General features: G+C 38.9%; 1 protein-coding gene across 4 annotated transcripts in view; it reads left to right on the plus strand.

The window, feature by feature from the left end:
- The window catches only part of SH2D1B (SH2 domain containing 1B), a 68061-nt gene extending 50722 nt beyond the window's left edge, over positions 1-17339 (plus strand). For all 4 annotated transcript variants that reach the window (XM_072648804.1, XM_072648805.1, XM_072648803.1 and 1 more), the window contains 3 exons: positions 6786-6849; positions 15269-15446; positions 16298-17339. In XM_072648804.1, coding sequence (XP_072504905.1) covers positions 6786-6849; positions 15269-15446; positions 16298-16338 — 283 coding nt within the window. In that variant the 3' untranslated portion in view covers positions 16339-17339. The remainder of the gene's footprint in view (positions 1-6785; positions 6850-15268; positions 15447-16297) is intronic.
- The last annotated feature ends 3541 nt before the right edge of the window (positions 17340-20880 follow it).

A 20880-nucleotide genomic window follows, 5' to 3' on the forward strand; every position in this document is an offset into this window, starting at 1 on the left:
AAGGAGTGTGAGTCACTACCATGGTGTACTGGTACATTTACCATTTAACAATGGGCTGTCTATACCAAGAAATGTACACATGACACATTTATAAGTTTAATCTGTATTATTAACCTCGTCTCCACTACTGTCTTAAGTCTACGCAATCAACAAAACAGTAAATCAAGCCTTGATTTGTATCATGTGCCTATTTCTGTGGTATAAATGTTCACAGTGAAATTAAACCACTTTCTCTGATTCTCAGGTTCAAGCTGGCTCCAGCACAGTACTGGTCACCATTGTCATCATAAACACAAATGCAGTACAGTCCCTGGCCGTGGTCCCTATTTTCCCTTTCCTTTATTTCTAGAGGATGTTCTCCTATGGACTAGCTAATAAAGACCCTGATGGGGTTTCTTGGGGTCATGACAGTAGCCTTGCTTTGTGGAACATCATTAACCCAACTCATGGAGATGAATAAGTGTGGAAAGGAGAGGAAGCCACAGGTGACATTACTCATATCTGTGTTCTCACAATGAGAGTGATGGAGAGGATTGGGCATGAAGGCAGGAAATGACAATAGAATTTTGGCCAGGAACTTATGGTATTGACCTGCTATATGTGGTAACAGTAGACCGGAAATGTTATTTGATGTGAAAAAATGATAGAACTGTGAAAAAAAAAAAAGCCGACCTCAGTGCATAGTATAACAAGACTATGTTTTTCTTTTGGGTATAGGAATATGCCAGTAGAGTGTTTGGGGCCTGTGGGGTGGAGATCTTTTCCCTAAGGCCAGGTACAAGTCTGTGAGTTTGTTCTTCCTGCTATGGGAAGGAGGGATGACTGAGGAAGGGGTGGGGTATAGGTGCTGAGTGAGCCCCCTAGGTCTTAAAGCTCTTGGTGTTAACTCAAAGATTTTTACCCTTACAGGATTATTATCATATCATGCTCCCCTAACCACAGCACTCTATCTTGGGCCTCCTCTATACTTTCTCTCTTAGTGGCCTCACTAATTTCCTGTGAATTTATTCTCTATACCAATGATTTTCACATCTATATAGCTATCCCAAATCTCTATCCTGAGCTCTAGTCCCATATCAAAATTGGACATTTCAAACCAGATATCTCAAACTCAGTATTTCTAAATCACAATCAATTATTTTTTCCCTCAGTGCTATCCCTCTTCCAAATTTCCCTAATTCTGTTCAAAATCTCTCTAGTCTTCCAGTCCATTAGGCTCAGTGATATCCTTGATTCCCTTCTCTCCTTCATCCTACACATTTAATTAGGTGCTGAAGTTTGTTGTTTATACCTTTCTCCTCTATACCCGTATTTTCACCCCCATACAGTTAGCCATCATGACCTCTTACCTGGACTATTTCAACAGTCTCCTATTTGATCTCCCTGACTCAAGTCTTTCCTCACTCCAAGCCATCCTTGACATAGATGTCAAAATGATTTTCCAAAGGTTCATATCTAACCACATCACTCCCCTACCTTCTTCCTGTCAGTGTTCTGCCCCATGTTTATTTTGTGTATATGTGACGAATGTGATCTTTTGAAACTTCAGCAAAGCTTAGAGTTGGAAAGGGCAAAACCAAAGACATTGACAAGTAAATGAAAGGCTCTTTCAGGAAGAATAGTTGAAGACCATACTTCCAAAGGGGTCTGGTACTTGAATAATTCAATTATAAAAGAAGAGACCAATAAGACATAATATTACTCCAGGGCATAGATTATTTCACTTCCTTTTGTCCTCAGTCATTCATTTGAATAATACCCCAACAGATAGGAAGTGCAGCTGACTGATTACCATAAGTAATATAGGAATTGTATAAAAGGGAAGACTTGTCCAATTTGATCTATTAGAGAGGTACTTCATGACTTGGATATTTAAGATTCTTAAGGAAAAAAATGCATGTTCTCCCTTTGGCTCTATAGCAAACTGTTTTAACCCATGGTTGTGCCTCAACCATTCCATTAAAATTATCTTCTTCAATCTATCAATAAATACTTGTATTTAAAAAAGATAAAAAAAAATAAGTAAGGGTATAGTTTTTCATTGAAACAATCCATTCTACACTACAAAGAACCATTTAAGAGTCTAGCCCTCTCTCACCTCTTGACAAATCTCAGCATCAAGGCTGAGGTCAAAGAGGAGAGATTCCTGCCAATTCTATGGTAAGGATCCTTTCCTTCTCTGAAAAGAACATTGTAATGCTGCAGCAAAACAGTACTAGAATGCTGGGCAAAAACAGTATTGTAACACCCAACTACACTACCCCTTGAATGGATCAACGTGACCAGTAGAGAGAGGAAGAACTCAAGGAAGAACCCAGGAGCTTGGCAATCCGCCCTGCTCAGGCAGCAACAGTGGAACAGCTTGCCCTGCCTAGTCCAGCAGTCCAAGGGAAGAGCAAGCTTCCTGTTCTAGCCCAGTATTAGCCAAACCCAGGGAGGAGATGTCTCAGCATATGGAACCATTCATTCATCACTGATGTAAACATCCTGATTCACAGTGAACTTCATAAAAACTCTCCAAAGAAAGAAGAAGGCATTGAGGCCCTACTTCTCCAGAGTTGTGAGGTGACCTGACTAGATGTGTCACATACACATGTGCCTCACTACCGATGTGTTTTAAGTTTGTGCCTGCCTTTTCCTGTGCACTCTGTGTGTATTCTTTGGAAAGTATGGGGGTGATGGTGGTGGTTGTGGTCATCTCTGTCATCGTCTCCTCCTCCTCCTCCTGCTTCTTCTTCTAGCATGCTTTGTAACTATTGTGTTTTTATGCCAGCATCACTGCAGACTGGAGGAGTGAAGGCCCACAGTGGTGCTATATATATATTTTGTACTCATTTATTTATATGTTGTTCCCCTTCCACCCCCAGTGGAATATATGTTCTGTGAAGGTGAAAACTTCCATTTTTAGCTTTTTATTCTCAAGATATCATATAATGCCTGGCAAATAGTAGGCACTTAATAAAATGAATTTAACTGAATGTGAACTGAATAATTATAGCCCTAGAGAGCATTGAGTATTGGGTGAGCTTTACTTCTGGTACTTCTTCATCCCATTTTGTATGCTCCATCCCTCTTTCCCCACTAGTTAATACCTTTCAATCTAATCCAATCTTACCAGCATTTATTTTATCCTCCATGCTCCCCATATTCCATGGCCCTACACTGTCTGGTCCCTGACATCCAAACACCAAGGCATGTCCCTATGGAACACAGATTGCTTTCTTGGTCCCCTTTTCACTTTTCCATATCAAAATTTACTTGTGGGAGGCAACATTGCCTAGTGGAAATAGCGAAGGATGTAGAGTCAGAAGAATCAGGTTTGCCTTCGTTTTGCTCTCTCGTAGCTACATGACTTTCTTAAACTGTGGCCCAGAAGTGAACACTACACTCCAGGTACAAACCAACCAGGACAGAAAACAGTGGGACGATCATCTTTCTGGAAGCTATGTCTCTCTTAGTGCAACCCAAGCTCGGGATAACTTCTTTGTCTGTCACATCACACTCCTATCAACTCATATCGAACTTGATGCCTACAAAAACCCCAGACCTTTTTGAGGACAATCACTCTCTATCCATGCCTCTTCATATTACACTTGTGAAGTTTGTTTGGTTTTTTTCTTCTATCCCAGTACAAGACTCCACATTAATCTCTATTGTTTTTCAATTCATTGGATTTAGCCCAATTTTCTAGCCAAAAATTATTTTGGATCCTGATTTTGTCATCTACTGTGTCAACTATCCCTCTTTGTTGTGAGCTCCTTGGGAGCAAAAGCTGTCTTTTACTTTTCTTTATATCCTAGTGCTTAGCACAATGCCTGTCTTATAATAGGTGCTATGTGTTTATTTATGGACTGATAGGGACAGGGGCTAGATCTGTGATTTCATTGATCCAGGGAACTGCCAGATGAGGAAATCCTATCTACCAGTGGATGTCAGCACCTTTTCTGCAGTTTATGGAAATTTGCCTACAGCACTGAGTGGTTAGGTGATTTACCCAGGATTACACACCAAAGATGTCAGAGATAGAACTTAAACCCAGGTCTTCCTTGATTTGAGGTCATGTCTTTGTCCACTTCAGCACACTGCCTCTCAAGTCATTTACAAAAATGGTGACAGTACAGGGCCAAGCATAGATCCCTTGGGTCCTTCACTGGAAACCTTCTACCACATTGGCAGTGAACTGTTAAAAGCTATCTCAGTATGTGGAACAACCCATCCATCTTTGAGTTTAGCTCTCCAACTATTATGAATCCATTTAAATGTGCTATCATCTAATCCATCTCTATCCTTCCTCTCTAGAAGAATGTTATGAAAACTTTTAATGAAAAGCATTGCCAAAAAGTCAGGTGAACTATATCCTAATCTACTAGTTTAACAATGCTGTAAAAAAAGATAAAGAATAGAAGATTAATCTGGAGTGAACTATTCGGATAAAGCCATGCTGACTCTTTGTAATCACCTTTTTTCTTTCTTTTTTTTTTTTGCACTTAAAAAATTTTAGACTCAAACAGCAAAACTTAAATACACAATAGAGAAAAGAAAAAGAACCATATCATAAACTTAAATACAAAGTAATAAAAGCATGTCATGTACACAGTAGAACATAAGAGAAGGTTCAAACTATATAGCAACAAATTTCCATTTCAAGAAAGCCTGTATAATAACTACTACACATTGTGTTGAGAGCTGCCCATCTTTTCTTTGCTTCCTTATAAGTTTTCTTTTCTTTTCTGCTGTGTACTTTTTACTTTGCTCCTTTCCCCCCCTTCCTCTGCCCCCTTTACCCAGAAGGCTACAATGAAGTGCATACACACATATGTATATGTATATATTTACTTTCCCTAAAAATTCTATTCCTGATCTTTGTTTTTGTGTTTGTGCATGTTTCTTATTTCCTATCCTTCCTGACTCCTCTACTTTACTTCTCTTACCTGATACCTTACCCTCCAATTACTTACCTCCCCCCCCGCAAGGATCCCTCCCTTATCCTCCCATTCCCATTGATCTAAACACCCTTCTATACCCCCCTTTAATCTATTCTCTCACCCTTCCCTCTAGAGATCCCTCCCTTATCCTCTCTCCCCCAACCATTTAAGTTTTATTGCTTTCTGAATTTAGAAGACTTTTATACTCTTCTAGATATTTATGTATTGTCCTCTCTTGAACCCATTTCCAAAAATAGATTTCCAGAATTAACAGCCCTCCTTCTCCATCTAATTCCTGTTTCTGTTCTTCCTCTTGCACCTCATTTGTATGAGATAATTGCTCTTTTTAGCTGTTCCTAAATGGCTTTACTTTTTTTTTGCATATACTAATATATTTACTTTTAATATATAATTTATTTTTCAGTTTTCCATGTTCACTTCCAAAAGAAATTGAATTCCAGATTTTCTCTCCATCTCTTCCCATCCCCACTCCTGGACAGCATGCATCCCATCCGCCCCTACCTTCTATCACCCCCCTTCTTTGATCCCCTCCCCCCTATTTTTCTGTAGGGCAAAATAGATTTCTATATCCCATTGCCTGTACATCTTATTTCCCAGCTGCATGTAAAAACAATTTTTAACATTCATTTTTAAAGCTTTGAGTTCCATATTCCCTCACTTCCTCCCTCCCCACCCGCCCTCATTGATAAAGCAAGCAATTCAATATAGATCATGCATGTATAATGGCTTTACTTTTTAAAGTCATATATTCATGTCTACCCCAATCTTTCTTATGAACTACCCAATTACCAATAACAGTCTTAGACATATGCTTTATATTTTACATTTTTTAAGTCTTTTTAAAGTTCTTCTAAAATTCTTTTTGGGCAGGTGACCATTTGATGTTACTTTGTGGAGTAGAAGAGGGCTTCTTGGCTCCAACTCCTCTGAAGATGAATCCAGGCCTTCTCTATTCCTATAATAACTCTCTATGGTTAGATCCTTTCTCCTTTGCCTGTGCGCTTTTCTTTTTAGTTTGTAGCAGTTTAGTTTCTGTAATCACCTCTAGTCCTGGGGCATGGGGGAATGATGCCCTTGTTCTCAGATTCTACTTTAGTTCTCCCCTCTGGCCTGGAACCAAATCCAAGACCTCCAGCAAGTGCCCACAGCCATCAGCGTCCCCACCCCGCTGATTCTGTGCTCACCAGGCATGTGCTGGTTTCTTCTTGCCCCCAGCTTGGTCTCTGTAGCACAGGTGGGTCTGGTGTTTCTTCTCAGCACAAGTTCTCTCAATCTTCTCTGGCTTAGATGCCCAACTCCCTCCACTGTCCTGGGGTAAATGTTCCTGGGGCTCGGCCTGAGGCAGCCTCCTAACCTAACTAACCTCAGGGCTTGCCACTTACTGTTTCAGCAGAACTAGTCTGGAGGTGTTTATTCTTCACAGAGACAAAACCTCAGCCTGATATCTTCTTAGTTTGTTCCAGGAGAAACCCTGTTGTACCCCTGCTATACTTACTTATTTATTGCAGCTGTCTGTTCTCCCTGAGGCGCTATTTTATCTCTTTTTTTGTGAAAAAAATCTTGAGAGCTTGGAATTTTCTGACCTATTCCACCATCTTCCCAGAATCCTCTTTCTACATTTTCTTTTTCTGGTTGTTTTCCAGTATCTCTTCGGTGTTCCATCCTAAATTTTTGCCAACATTCAAAGAATTCAAGTTCACTGGCCAAAGAAATATGTTCCTTAATCTTAAAACTGGGACTTCAGCTTTCAGCGCACATCTTAGCGGGAAGCACCAGAGGGCTACAGGCTTGTAGACTGGATTCTGCTATAGGGTTATTCACTCAGTTATTTTTCCACAGGTTTCAAAATAAGATCTACACATATCGAATCCGAAAAGAAAAATATGGATACTACACGATACAGGTAAGGAAATCCCTGAGTGTCATCATGCAGAGATGGGAAGAGAAGTATTTTTCTGGGTGTGTGGTCTTCTATGTGGCCATTTGGGGAAGAGGCTTCAGTTCCAGTTCAGTACGGCAGCCCAGTCCCCAAGAACCCAATCACCCCCTCTTCTTCCTTTGACACTGTGGTCAGTGAATTCTAATAGATGTTGAGTCTCTAGGAGTCAGAGGCAGGGAGGGGCCGCAGTCATGCTGACATTGCTGGACCCTGGAGATTGAGGTTATTGGTCAATTGGTCATCTTCTGTGCTGTGAAGGCCAAGTTTAATCACCTTCCCTGCTGTCTCTTTTCATACTATCACTCCCCACCCCAGTCTATCATTCCTATGCTGCTTCTATTCCACTGGGCCCTCTGGAACATCTAGCTTATTGTTAACAAGCTTGCTCTTTACGTTAGATTTAACTCACTTCTCACTCGTTCTATCTATTAAAAACATAGCTTTCTCCATAAGACCAGGCAGCACTGGCCTCACTCTCAAGTACTCCTTTCTCATGCCCCATGAAAAACTGGGCCACAAGGAGAAAGAGGAGGAGGAGGGGGAGAAAGAAGAGGAAGGGGAGGAGGAAATTTATTCTTCATCATCGCTCTTACTTGCAGCATTCCTTTCCCGTTATTTTCAGCAGCTTCTCTTTTTAGGGTTCCTCCGTTCATTTTTATCACCTGGTTCCCCTGTCTGTCCCAGTGACCTACTGACCTTTCTATTATTTCTCTTCCTTCCTTAAGCAGTTTAGTTCCCGATTTACAGTTTTCTTCTTTTTTCCAACCCTTTTCTGGATACTTGAGTATTCCAATATATGCATAGATATGCTCAAGAATACTCTAGCGTCTTATTTCATCGAACTTCTAAACTTTCATAGCCCCCATCATCACTTTACATCAGTCCCATTCAGGGACAGTAATATCTTTAGGCACATTATCACTCACTGTCATATAGCTATAAAACAGTAATCTGAACTTCCTTCCTCTAATTCCAACCTCGTATCTTAGCTCATCCTCTGCTTCAATCCTCCTAAATGTATTCATTCTTGTTTCCCCCTTTTATTCTGGGATTATTTGTTTAATTACCTGTACCTTCTTTGGTTGCTGTCTTTATTTGCTTACTTTTCTTATATTCCTCTTATTTGGAGTGTTTACAAAGCAGATAGTCTTCTCAGGGCTGGTTTCTTTGTCAGAGTGTTTCGATGTCTTTTTTAAAAATTGAATTGCCATCTTTTTAACATTAGTACTCAGGCTCAGATTTGCAGGGTATGTTACCTTGGATTGCATCTTGAGCTCCTTTGCTCTTGAGAATACACTATTCTGTACCCTCTTGTGGCTTTTAATGGGTACAAAATAGTTTTGTACTACTCAAATTTCCTTTCTTTTATATTTGAAGGTCTTTCTTCTGGTCCCTTGCAGAATTTGTTGTTTCTCGTTGGAATTGTTAAGTTTAATCATTATGTGTCTTGGAGTTTTCAGCAGAGGTTGTTTTTTTTGTTTTCCTGGAGGCATCTTGTGGATACTTTTGATTGGTACTTTGTTTTCTGTGACCAAAAATTGTGGGAAGTTTTCTGATGTTATTACTTGCATTATGATGTTCAAGTTTTTTTTGACTTGTGTGCTTTTGGAAATTCTATAATCCTTAAGTTGCCTGTATAGATTATCTTCAAGATCAGTGTGTTTTGCTTGTAGACATCATGTTTTCTTTTTTTATTTGTAAACTTTTATTTTAAATTTAAATACAAAATAAGAGAAAAAAAGAAACAAACTTAAATACTAAAACTAAAACAATACAAAATAAGAAAAAAAAACATTGCCAGGTACACAACAGAATGTGAGAGAGGATTCAAAATATAGGGCAATATATTTCCATTTCAAGGAAGCCTGTTTAATAAATACTATGCATTTTGTTGAGAATTGTCCATCTTTACTTCCTGGTAAGTTTTCTTTTGTTTCTACTGTGCACTTATTACTTTGTTCTTTTTTTCCATTCCTCCCCCTCCTGCCACCACTAGGCTAAAATTAAACAATATATATGCCTGCATGCATTCTCTATATATGTTTATATACACAAAATATAACATATACATACATATATGCCAATAGACACACGCATATACATAGATACCTACACATATGACATGTATACACACAAAGGTATACATGTGTACATACACACATGTATCTGTCCATACATCCACTTCCACATACATATACTTAGATATCAATAATCATAACCATATGCAGACATATACATTCATATGCATCTGTGTAAGACCATACTGTACTTATTTATCCTCTGTTTCTCTGAGGGTGAATAACCTCTTATTTCATCAAGGCCAAGTCTTTCTATATTTTTCCAAGTCCATCAGCTCATTATTTCCTGTTCTACAACAACATTCCCACCTTATACTGTCTAGTTGTTTTAAATGGTCCAAAACACTGTTGACAAATATGGCTGACAGTGTCGTTTCCTTATTTTTCTTTTTGATTAAATCTATTTTAGTCTTAACTTTGTCTGAGATCATGACTACCACCCTTGCTCCTTTTCCCCTAACAAATTCTACTCCTAATTTTTATTTTATGTTTATGCATGTTTTTTTCCCATCCCTCCTGACTCCTTTACTTTACTTCTACATACTATGTTGCCTTTCTATTATTTACCTTCCCCCAAGTCCCTCCTTTATCCTCCCATTCCCATTAATTTAAACACCCTTTGATACCCACCTTTAACCTGTTCTCTCACCCTCCCCTCTACCCCCTCCCTATCCCCTTAATGTTTTATTTCTTTCTGAATTTAGAAGACCTTTATACTCTTCTAGATATGTATATATATATTCTAGGTATGTATATATATGTATATATATATGTATATATATATATATATATTGTTCCCCCTTGAAACCATTCCCAATGAAAATAGGCTTCCAGAACTAACAGCCCTCCTCCCCTATCTAATTCCTCTGTGTCTGTTATTCTTCTTGCACCTCATTTGTATGAGATAATTACTGTTTTCAGCTGTTCCTAAATGGCTTTACTTTTTAAAGACATATCATACTCAAGTCTACCCTAATCTTTCTTACGAACTACCCAATTACTAATAAAAATCTTAGACATACATTTTACATGCATAAAAGGTAAAGTCTGTACTTTATTGAGTCCCTCATAATTACTCTTTGGTATGTACCTTATATTTCTCTTGGCTTTGTATGTCAAATCTTCTATTAAGTTCAGGGTTGTTTTTTTTAACAAAATCTTGAAAGTCTGACAATTTATCAAATGTCCATTTTTTTCATTCAGGATTATGCGTAACTTTGGGCATGATATTTTGGGCCAGAACTCCAGTTCTTTTGCCTTTTGATATTAGCGTTCCATGACCTGTGATCCTTTATTGTTGTCACTACTAGGTCTTGTGTGATTCTAATTGTGGCACTACTATATTTAAATTGTTTTTTTCTTATTGCTCTTAATATTTTATTTTTAAGCTGGGGTTTTTGGAATTTGACTATGATATTCCTGTGGGTTTTCCTCATAGGATTTCTTTCAGGTGGTGATCAGTGGATTATTTCTATTTCTGCTTTCCCCTCTTTTTCTAATGCCTAAGGACAATTTTCTTTAATTACTTCTTGTACTTTCATATCAACATTCTTTTTTGTTTTTTACCATAGCTTTCAGGTAATCTGATTATTCTTATGTTTTCTCTTCTTGATCTGTTCTTCAGATCAGTTTTTTTATGAGATATTTCACATTCTCTTCTATTTTTTCATTCTTTATATTTTGTTATTTCTTGATCACTTATAACTTTTCTGGCTTCCCCTTGCCCAATTCTATTTTCTTTTTTTTTTTTTTTTTGCCTTTGAGGAAAACACTTTATTATATTTTGTGAACTTACCCTGAATAAGCATGCCTATTCATAACAGCTGCTATGGGTATCACATTGGCATTACAATCCATCTGGTCCTGGATATTTTTTCTTAGGATCTCATTTATGACTAGTTCAATTTCTTTTCCTTTTTTAAATTAATTTGTTTTCAGTTTTCAACAATCACTTTCATAAGTCTTAAATTTTCTCCCCCTCCCTCTATTCTCCCTCCCCAAGACGGTGTGCAATCTTATATGGGTTCTACACACACATTCTTATTAAATACATTTTCACATTAGTCATGTTGCATAGAAAAATTCACATGAATGGGAGAAACCATGAGAAAAACCAAATCAAACCAAAACATAACACAAGAGAAAATAATCCGCTTCATTCTGCATTCTAATTCCATAGCTCTTTCCCTGGAAGTGGATGGCATTTTGTCTCGAGTCCTTTGGGAATGTTTTAGGTCCTTGCATTGGTGAGAAGGACTTAGTCTATCAGAAATGGTCCTCACACATTATAGCTGTTACTGTGTACAATGTGCCCAGTTCTGTTTTCAAAGAGTCATTTTCTTCCTTAAGATTCTGGATCTTCTTTTCTAATTGGTTGACTTTCTTTTCACAATCTTCTTGTTTTTCTTAGATTATTCTTTTTATTTTTTTTTAGGTTTTCCTCAATCTCTCTCATTTGGTTTTTAAAGTCTTTTTAAAGTTCTATAAATTCTTTTTGGGCAGGTGACCATTTGATGTTACCCTTTGGTTTCTTTGCTTCAGTATCCTCTTCTGAAAGTGAATCCTGATCTTCTCTATTCCCATAATAACTCTCTCTGGTTAGATTCTTTGTCCTTTACCTGTGCATATTTTTTTTTTTATTTGTAGCAATTTAGTTTCTGTAATCACCTCTAGTCCTGGGGTATGGGGGAATGATGCCTTTGACCTCAGATTCTTTTTCAGTTCTCCCCTCTGGCCTGGAATCAAATCCTCCAGCCTCCTGTAAGTGCCCACAGCCAGCAGCATCCCCACCCCACTGATTCTCCACTCACCAGACATGTGCTGGTTCCTTCTTGCCCCCAGCTTGGTCTCTGCAGCACAGCTGGGTCTGGTGTTCCTTTTCAGCAGAGGTTCCTTAAATCTTCTCTGGCTTAGATGCCCAACTCCCCTCACCGTCCTAGGGTAAAAGTTCCTGTGATTTGACCTGAGGCAGCCTCCCCACCCAGTTAACCTCAGGGTTTGCCACGTATTGTTAAAGCAGAACCAGCCAGGAAGTGTTTACTCTTTACAGGGACCAAACCGCATCCTGGGATTTTTCTTCAGATCTTAGATTGTCCCAGGAGAACCCCTGTTGTGTCCTTACTACTCTTATTTTTTTTTAACAGCTGTTTATTTGCCCTGAGGCTCTATTTTATGACTTTTGTGGGGAAAAATCTTGAGAGACTGGAATTTTCTGACCTACTCCACCATCTTCCCACAATCCTCTCCTATGTTTTCTTTAAATATTTTTATTTTTTCTTCTCTTCTTCTAAAATGTCCTTTACTCCTTAGTTTTTGCAATCACAATCCATTATTCTCTCTTTTGTTTCTTCAGTGAAGTTTGTTGCTGGGGATTCAAGGTTGTCTATTTTGCCAGTTATTTCTTCTGTGCTGTGCATACATTTTGCCTTCTTGATTCTTAGTTTTTTCTTCAATCCATTCAGGAACATTCTGATGTGCTTTCATGCTCTTTTGGGAACTCATACTGTATTTTGCCTCAACAAATGCTGATTCTTTTTCCTTTGTTCTGCAATACTTACTTACACTTATTTAGATGATCTGCAGGCCACATTCTCTTCTGCTATTAATACTTTCCCTGTTGGTTTATCTGCTTATGCTTAAGGTCTTTAATTTTTTTTCTTCTTGATATCTTTGTTAACTTTAATCTCTTTATATTCCCTTATTGTTTACTGATGATGAACTATGTTACTCATCTCTTAACAAAGAGATGATGGATCCAGGGTACAGAAGGAGATGTAAATTTTTTTGGACATGGAACATTCCAGTGTTGGAATATGTTGTCCTTGACTATATCTGTTACAAAAGTCTTGGTTTTCTTTTTTTCCCCTCAAAGGTGGTAATGGGAGGATTGTTGGTAAGAGGGAGAGAGTCAAGTTTTGTGACTGAAAAAATAAAACTTAATGAAAAAATAGGGTAAAGCGATGCAGAATTTTCAGAATAATAAAATTTTGCCTATATCTACATGTATATTTTTTAAAATTTTACTAATTAAGAAAGAAGGAAAGAAATGTAGAAATATGTTGGAGACATTATATGAGAAACTGTAAGGCCGCTAATTTTTTTTAATTATCAAAGGTCCAAGAAAAAGTCTATTAGCTTTAAATGTTTTAAAAATCAATCTAAAACATAATAATCTGTCTCCTAATTTTTTTAAACTATGTTAACATCATTTACTGTCATTACATCTTTAGCTTCTGGTGAAGAACCTATTGAAACAAGTATTATGCTACGATATAACATATACACAAATATCTGTAATACAAAGTGAAGCATATATACTCTACTTCTTTGGCTTTCTTGGTTCTGCCCTCTCTAGACTCAGCCCATTCTCTTACCCCTGTGCTGTCTTTTTCAGTTTACTTGGTTATATCATCATCCAAGCCCTGCCCCCTAACTGATCAAGACTTGATACCCTCTTTCTTGGTGATTTCATTAACTCCTATGGTTTGAATGATCATCTCTGGGCAAATGACTTCCAGTTCTATAGCTCCAGTATTTAATCTCCCATCTAAATTCCTGTACCATACCATCAGCTATCTTTTGGATATCTCCACCTGGATGTGTAAGAGATAGTTCAAAAACCCTAAGTCTAAAAGGAACTCATTTCCCTTCTTTCCTTCCCCTCACTCGCCATCTATCCCTTCTATAAACTTTCCTTTTACTCTGAAAGGTACAACTAACACATTCCAGTCACCCATGATGGCAAGTTTGGAGACATCATAACTCTTCCCTTTCCTACACTGCCATATCCAATCAGTCACCATGTCTAGTCAGTCCAGTCTTCCACAATACCTCTTTCATCTACCACCTTGTCTCCACTCACATATCCACTGCTGTCATTTAACTCCATCTCCATCTCTTAGCTGGACTATCAGAGTAACCTCCCTTTCTCCTTGGCCTCTGTCCTTCCATTTTTAACTCTCTCCAATCTATCATCCCACACAGCTGCCAAAAATCATCTTCCTCAAGAACAGATTGTACCATGTTACTTTCCTGCTCAAGGATATTTGATGACTTCCCATTACTTCTAGGGGGAAAAATGCAAACCCTTTAGCTTGACATACAAAATCCTTCGCAACTTATTTTTCCAGATTTATTTCATATTTTACTCATTCACATGCTCTGTGGTACAGCTAAAAAGGTCTACTTCCTATCCCCCCAATGTTGTATCCCATCTTCTACATCTCTTTCTACAGGTTGTTTTTAGCTCACATCCAGAACACCCTCTGCTCCTAGAATCCTTTGTTTGGTTCAGTGCCCAGTACCAGAGCCATTCCCTAGAGGAAATCTTTTCTGATCCCAGTGGTTCTGACTGCCCTCTTCTACCTCAGCTGAACTTATATGTCCTTATCTGAATACATGTCATATCACCCAGTAGAATGGGTCCTTGAAGGCAGGAATAGTTGTTTTTGTCTCCATATCCCCTTATCTAGTATTGTGCTTCATTTATAGTATTCATTTAATATTTTGTTTTTGTTGTTATGGTTGTTGTTGAATTGAACTGAATCAAGAATTCCCCAGAGCCTTGAGCTATACGCTCAGGGTTTGGACTTTATTAAATAGGTGTGAATAATAATAACTAACATGCAGATAGCACTTTAAGGCTTATAAAAATTTTACAAATATCTCATTTGCTCCTCACAACAATCCCATGAGGTGGGTGCTATTAATATCCCCATTTTACAAGAGAAGAAACTGAGGCAGAGTGTCTGAGGCAGGATTTGAACTCAGGACTTCCTGATACCACCTCCTATCAACTACCAACCAGCTACTGTAATAGGGAACCACTGAAGGGTTCTGAGGAGTGATATAACTAGTTTATTCCTTCATAACAGAACTCCAGTGAATAAATAAGCTAATATTAGCTTATTTATATTAATTAATTAATATTAGCTTATTTTTTCTATTCAACTCAACAAAAAGTTGTGAAGTAACTGCTGTGTGCAGAGGACTGTGGTAGGCATTATGAGACATGCACAATTTGGATAAAACACTATCAGCCATTGCCTTCATGAAACTCTCAAACTAGTAGGGGCATAGGATGCAGAAAACCTTTATTGGGTGATTTATTGGTTGATCATTATTCACTGTTTACTTCTCCTGTGACCAAGTTAGGGTTTTAGCCTTAAAATGGACAGATAGTAATAGAAGCAAAAGTCAATTTTCAAGCCAGGCATGGAGGGTTTTCGCTGTGTCTTCAGTATGCTTCTCTTTAGAGAGATGCCCTTTGGTGGCCCCGCAATGACGACTGTTCTCTATCCTTACAGACAGCAGAGAATGTTAAAAAGGCATTGTTTCCAAACCTAAAAGAACTAATCTCCAAATATGAAAAACCGAATCAAGGACTAGTGACTCATCTTCGTTATCCAGTCGAGAAAAACAACATATACCAGAGTCAGAGAAACTTCCCAACCCCGACTGCTTTGGAGGAGGAGGAGGATTACGGTAAGAGCCTTTGTGTTTAAAAGCCCCACGTCCCCACTTAGGACAGGTAATATCCTGAGTCTCAGGAAAACTGCTCCAGGCTCTAGCGTGGACGATTCATGGCTTCTGACAAGTTGTAGGACCTCTCTGAGCTTCATTTTCCTCACTTTCAAATAAAGACAAATAGCCTCATTTTCTGGACTTTGATGAGAGCTAAGTCTATGTTGCCTCAAGAAGGCTTCACTTTCTGAAAAAAGGAAACAAGCATTTATTGAGCATTTACTCTGTGCAGGAGCAGTGCACAGAGGGCAGGGCCTGGCATGAGGAAGACTCGTCTTCCTGAGTTCAAATCTGGCCTCAGACACTTACTAGCTGTGAGACCCTGTTTGCCTTAGTTTCCGCCTCTGTCAAATGAGCTGGAAGAGGAAATGGCAAACCACCTCACTTTTTCTGCCAAGAAAACTCCAAATGGGATCGGGAAGTCAGACACGACTGAAAAAATGAACAGCAACGAGAAAGACGCCAGGCACTGTGCTGCGTTTTCTGAGCGTCGCCTCATTTGATCCTCACAACTCTGGGAGGGAGGTGCTATTATAATCCCTGTTTTACAGTTGAGGAAACTGAGGCATATAGAAGTTAAGTGACTTGCCCAGGGGCACACAACTAGTAAGGGTCTAAGGCTAAATTTGAACTCAGATCTTCCCGGCCCCAGGCCTATTTCCTTCATCCGCTGTCCCACCTCGCTGCTTCTAAAAGGTTACATAGTCCGGGCTCCCAACATTTTGGAGGGAAGAATAGCCCCCTTTTGCTTGGGTGAGGGGGCGCCTTGGGATGTAAAAGCCCTCACAACTTATTCTCCTGTTTTTTTTCAGTGAATGTCAACAAAGATGATTATGTGGAAGTCTTTCCTTGAATTCTAATCAAGCCTGATGGTGAAGCATGAAGAGAGGCAGCCTACTCTGGGGATAAAGCCCCCCAAACCTGCCATTCTCCGCTTCTCCTGAGGGTTTAATCACCATCTAGCGCTGAACTCGGGCCTTCCTGTCAGTCAGAGGACTGGGCAGTCTGTGCCTGTCTGCCTTGACTTTATATTCAGTTACGCCCCAAGAGAGAAAACTGCCTGTAGAACTGGAAATGTCCATGTAGCCTAGAGACACTGTATCCCTCGTCCCCAATAAAGTCTTCTAAGGATCCCTGCAAGGCCAAAACAGGTAGCCATGGCGCAGCCTGATAGTTTAAAACATAATTACAACCAAATCGCCTCAACCACACACAACCCAGAGAGTCCACACAAAGCAGTATGAGGTCCTTGAAACCTCTAATCTCAGAACTCACACTCTGAAGCCCCAGATTCAGTGTGATTATTTTGAAGTAATTTATTATGCAAATTATTCCTTCAGCTCCCATCTAGTACAACATTCTCTATTGCCAGACTGTTCAAGAGATATTAATCCCCAAGTAGTCAGTTAAGCTGTAAAGGCAGTGTAAATAACAAGAAAGGGAACTGATAGATATGCCTTCTGTATATAATTAGGAAAGATCCCTTAAGTCTCTTGTGTGACACTGAGGAACTCTCATCTAATCCACTCTTAATTCCTACTAATCATCCTGATATGGAAGATGGACAAAGGTGTTCTTGAACTTAGTATCCCAGGTTTCGGAGAGTCTACCTCTGGGAATCTGGTGGATGTCTTTCAAGATATGCTAGAGAATTGCCAAAGATGAGAGTCAGTCTAGAGCTTTGTGAAATCTCTTGCCTTGACCCTGACTCTTTTATTGGGTTAAATTTAATATACACTTTTTAAAAAAATCTTTGAATCTCATGTACAATCCTTTTTTCTGTGCTTTGTATATTGGTATGTTCATGTCTGTTGATGTTTAAGTTCATAATAAAAAGTAAAAATTATTTAAGAATATGAAAACCTAGAGACTCTTTTTTGGCCAATCCCTGTTTCTGCTGGCCCTGATGGAATGCCCTTTTGGGGGTTTCCCCCCACATGCTGGGCATTTCTTACATGGAACTTTTGTCACTACCCCCTGCATTGTTCTAACTTCTTTCCTCCTTTTTGGATTCACCTTTCCCCTCTATCCACTTATGTCCTAAAAAAACAAAGACAAGAAAACTTCCCACTACTTTAGATTCAACATTTCCACAAAACTCTAATGAATTAATCCTGTCTCACTCCTAGACTTCATGTACGTAAAGTGTACATAATTGCGTACTAGTTGTGCTCAGTTTGAAAGTGATTAGATGAGCGCTTCTAGCTTCATGTGGTCCAGTGGATGGTGGATGGGGCTGGAGTCAGAAAGAACTGGATTCTCATCTGGCCTCGGGCACCAATCCAGCTGTGTGACCCTGGCTGGGTTTGTCATTTAACTTTTGTCTGTCTCAGTTTCCTAATCTATAAAGCAAGAGTAGTAATGACACCTACCTCTCAGGGTTGTTCTGAGGATAAAATATGATCATATTTGTAAGCCACAACTCTCTATAAAGGCTATCACTTATTACTATTATCCCACATTCCCATTAAGCTATATTTTCCACAAGAGCAGGAAGTCTCTTCCCTCCTCTATGCTCCCATAACATCCTGCCATGCACTCTGCACACAATGGGTGTCCCATAATTGTCCCCACATTGGCATCTCCACATTAGCAACAAAGGGAAGATACTGAACTAGGTAATCTCTGAGGAGCTCTGCAGTCCTCCTGGTCTCTGATTCTATCACTATCAAGAAGAGCAAAGTGATTCTCAGCCCCTCTCCTGAGCTATCTATTGAACATTTGCATTCCCTCCCTTAAAGTAAATTACGATTTGACACCTTATAAATTGTTTTTGTGTGTTCTTTGACCAAAAAACAAACAAAAACCCAAAACAAAATAGAAAAACTTTTCTTCACCTAGGCCAACCACCCTGGTGATGAGCCTCTGAACTTAGTAAGGTTGCTATTCAGATGAGAGATCCATAGTTCGTTGCCAGACTCAGACTAGAAAGCTTTTTCAGCGTGGAAAGGGGTCTGGGACTCGGGAAAGTAGAAAGGGCTCATAACTTGGCATCAGTCAAAATCTAGATTTGACCCTTGTGACACTTATGAGTTATGTCCAGGGTTATGCTGGTAAATATTTTAACAGCTGGCTCTCTGGGGGAACAATTTCTCACAACACACTTTTAAATTTTATCTGCATTATCAACACTTTCTTAATTCTAGAAAACTGATAAGATAATACATCATGTCATGGTTTGTAAAATTTCCTGATTTCAGAGGCATAGAAAATTTAACAGTGGTTCTCCCAAGGCCATTCATGTGAGCTTTAGTATACTCCTGTCTATAGGGTACTTTCCATTTCAAAAATTATGAGTGTCTGAGTTCTTGGATCACATTCACAGCAATTCACTGACAGCTAGAAGAGAAGGAAATCTCTAGAATATGATAGTACTCAAAACAACACTGGACCTAAGTCACAGAATCACACACAGAGAAGGGACAAATTAAGTCCAACTAGATTTTTTTTCCTATGCCTATACCATAATAATGACTAATGATTTATCAATATAAATCTCAGGAACTTCTAATAGGTTCTGGAAACAATTTTGTAGTGCAACAGAAAGAACAATGAGTAAATGAGGAAAAAAATAAAAATTAAATGCAAAAAAAAAGAGCAATGAACCTAGAGGATCTGGGACCAAATTCAGAATTTTATACTTCCTAGCCTGGTAACCTAGAGTAAGTCAAATTAACCTTTCTGAGCCACAATCCTCTTATCTATAAGATGTGTTTATTAATACCCAGAGTACCCACTTCCAGGGTTATCACAAAGAAAGTGCTTTATATAAGGGAGTAGGTGTATTTAGACTGGAAAAGAAGGACATAATAGATATTTTTAAAGCTCTTGATGCAGTAGTAAGTGAACTAGAGTCAGAAGCTTTGAGTGTAGGCCTGGCTAGTTGTATAATCTTTGGCAAGTATCCTTCTCTGCAACATGAGATGTCTCCAGTACTAGACTCCTATTCCTCATGCTCAATGCCTTAAATACCTACAAAAGCATTATGGGAAAGAGAAGACATTTCCTTTTGCTCCAGAGGGCAGTACGATTATTCAGGTTAATGTAGTATGCAATTCCTTACTGCCCAGGATACCACCATTGTCCCAGGTACCCGGGTTTATCACACAGTTTCAACCTTTCATTACATTCCTCATTCATGCTCACCTCACAAAACCAATCTGTTGGCAAGAATTATTGCTTTTACCTTCCCAACACCTCTTGCATCCCTTTTGCTCCATTCATGTAGCTGTTACCCTTCATTCCTGGACTATCAAAATAACCTCCTTATTGGTCTCCCTGTTTCAGATCTCTTCCATTCTGTCTTATGGTAGCTCATTACCCTTTTGGATAGCTGTAATCTGTAGGACTTTTTTCCTGACCTCTTATCCTTTTTTCTGCATTCTTCCCAAGGCTCCTACTGCTGCTACCTGGGGTCAAGCTGAGCAAGTTGGAGAGATTAATCTCTGCCATAAAACCACCTTTTAAGTACCTGAAGATATTTATCATCCATGCCACACTGGCCTATTCTTTTCCAGGTTAAATGTCTCAAATTTATTCAAATAATTCTATGGCATGCGAATCAAGCTGCTTCCCAATTCTGCTTCACCCTCCTTAGGATATTATCCAGTTTAGTAATGTCCTTCCTAAACTGTGATGCCCAGAGATGAACACAATAGGGATTATCCTTCCTTATTCCTAGAAACTATGCTTCTTTGAATGTAGCACTAAATTGGATCCTCTTTCTCAGGTGCCATATCACACTGCTCAACTGTATCAAGACTGTACAATAGAAGGACTCCTGGATCATTTTTAGATAAATTATCATCTTACTATCCATTCTCTAGTATGTATTTTTGAAGGTGATTTTGAAAACCCAATTTTGAGATTTTACATTCATCCCTGTTAAATCCCACCTTATTGGATCTGGACCCATGTTCTAGCTGTCAAAAATCTTTTTGGACCCTACTTTTGTTGTTTAGTGAACCCATATCCCTCACAGATTTTTGTCATCTGCAGACTTGATAAGGATGCCTCTCTATATTTACCCAAGTCAAAATGCTAAAAATAAATTGATAAAAATGTCAAAAAGTTACAAGGCCAAAGCCAGGTACTCCCAAGTTGACTGGACATGGGTAGACAAGTTTGGGAGCTATTACAGAGCTCAGAAGGGAGATAATAAAAGGGTCCCTTCCAATGCAGAGATTCTTCAATTCTGTAATCTCCCATCTAGTGTCAGAATTTTATTTGCAACACCCTCAACAGGTGTTACTGCATGACAGATTTTGGGCTGGAAGGAACCCTAGAGGTCATCGAGTCCAACCTCCTTGTTTTACAGAGGGGTAAAGGTCACTTTGCCAGGCCCTCAGGTTCCCAATGTAGGAGTCATCTTGGATTCCTCTCTCTCTCTCTCTCT

Source organism: Notamacropus eugenii, chromosome 2, assembly GCF_028372415.1.
Source record: "Notamacropus eugenii isolate mMacEug1 chromosome 2, mMacEug1.pri_v2, whole genome shotgun sequence".
In the NCBI taxonomy this organism is placed as follows: Eukaryota; Metazoa; Chordata; class Mammalia; order Diprotodontia; family Macropodidae; genus Notamacropus; species Notamacropus eugenii.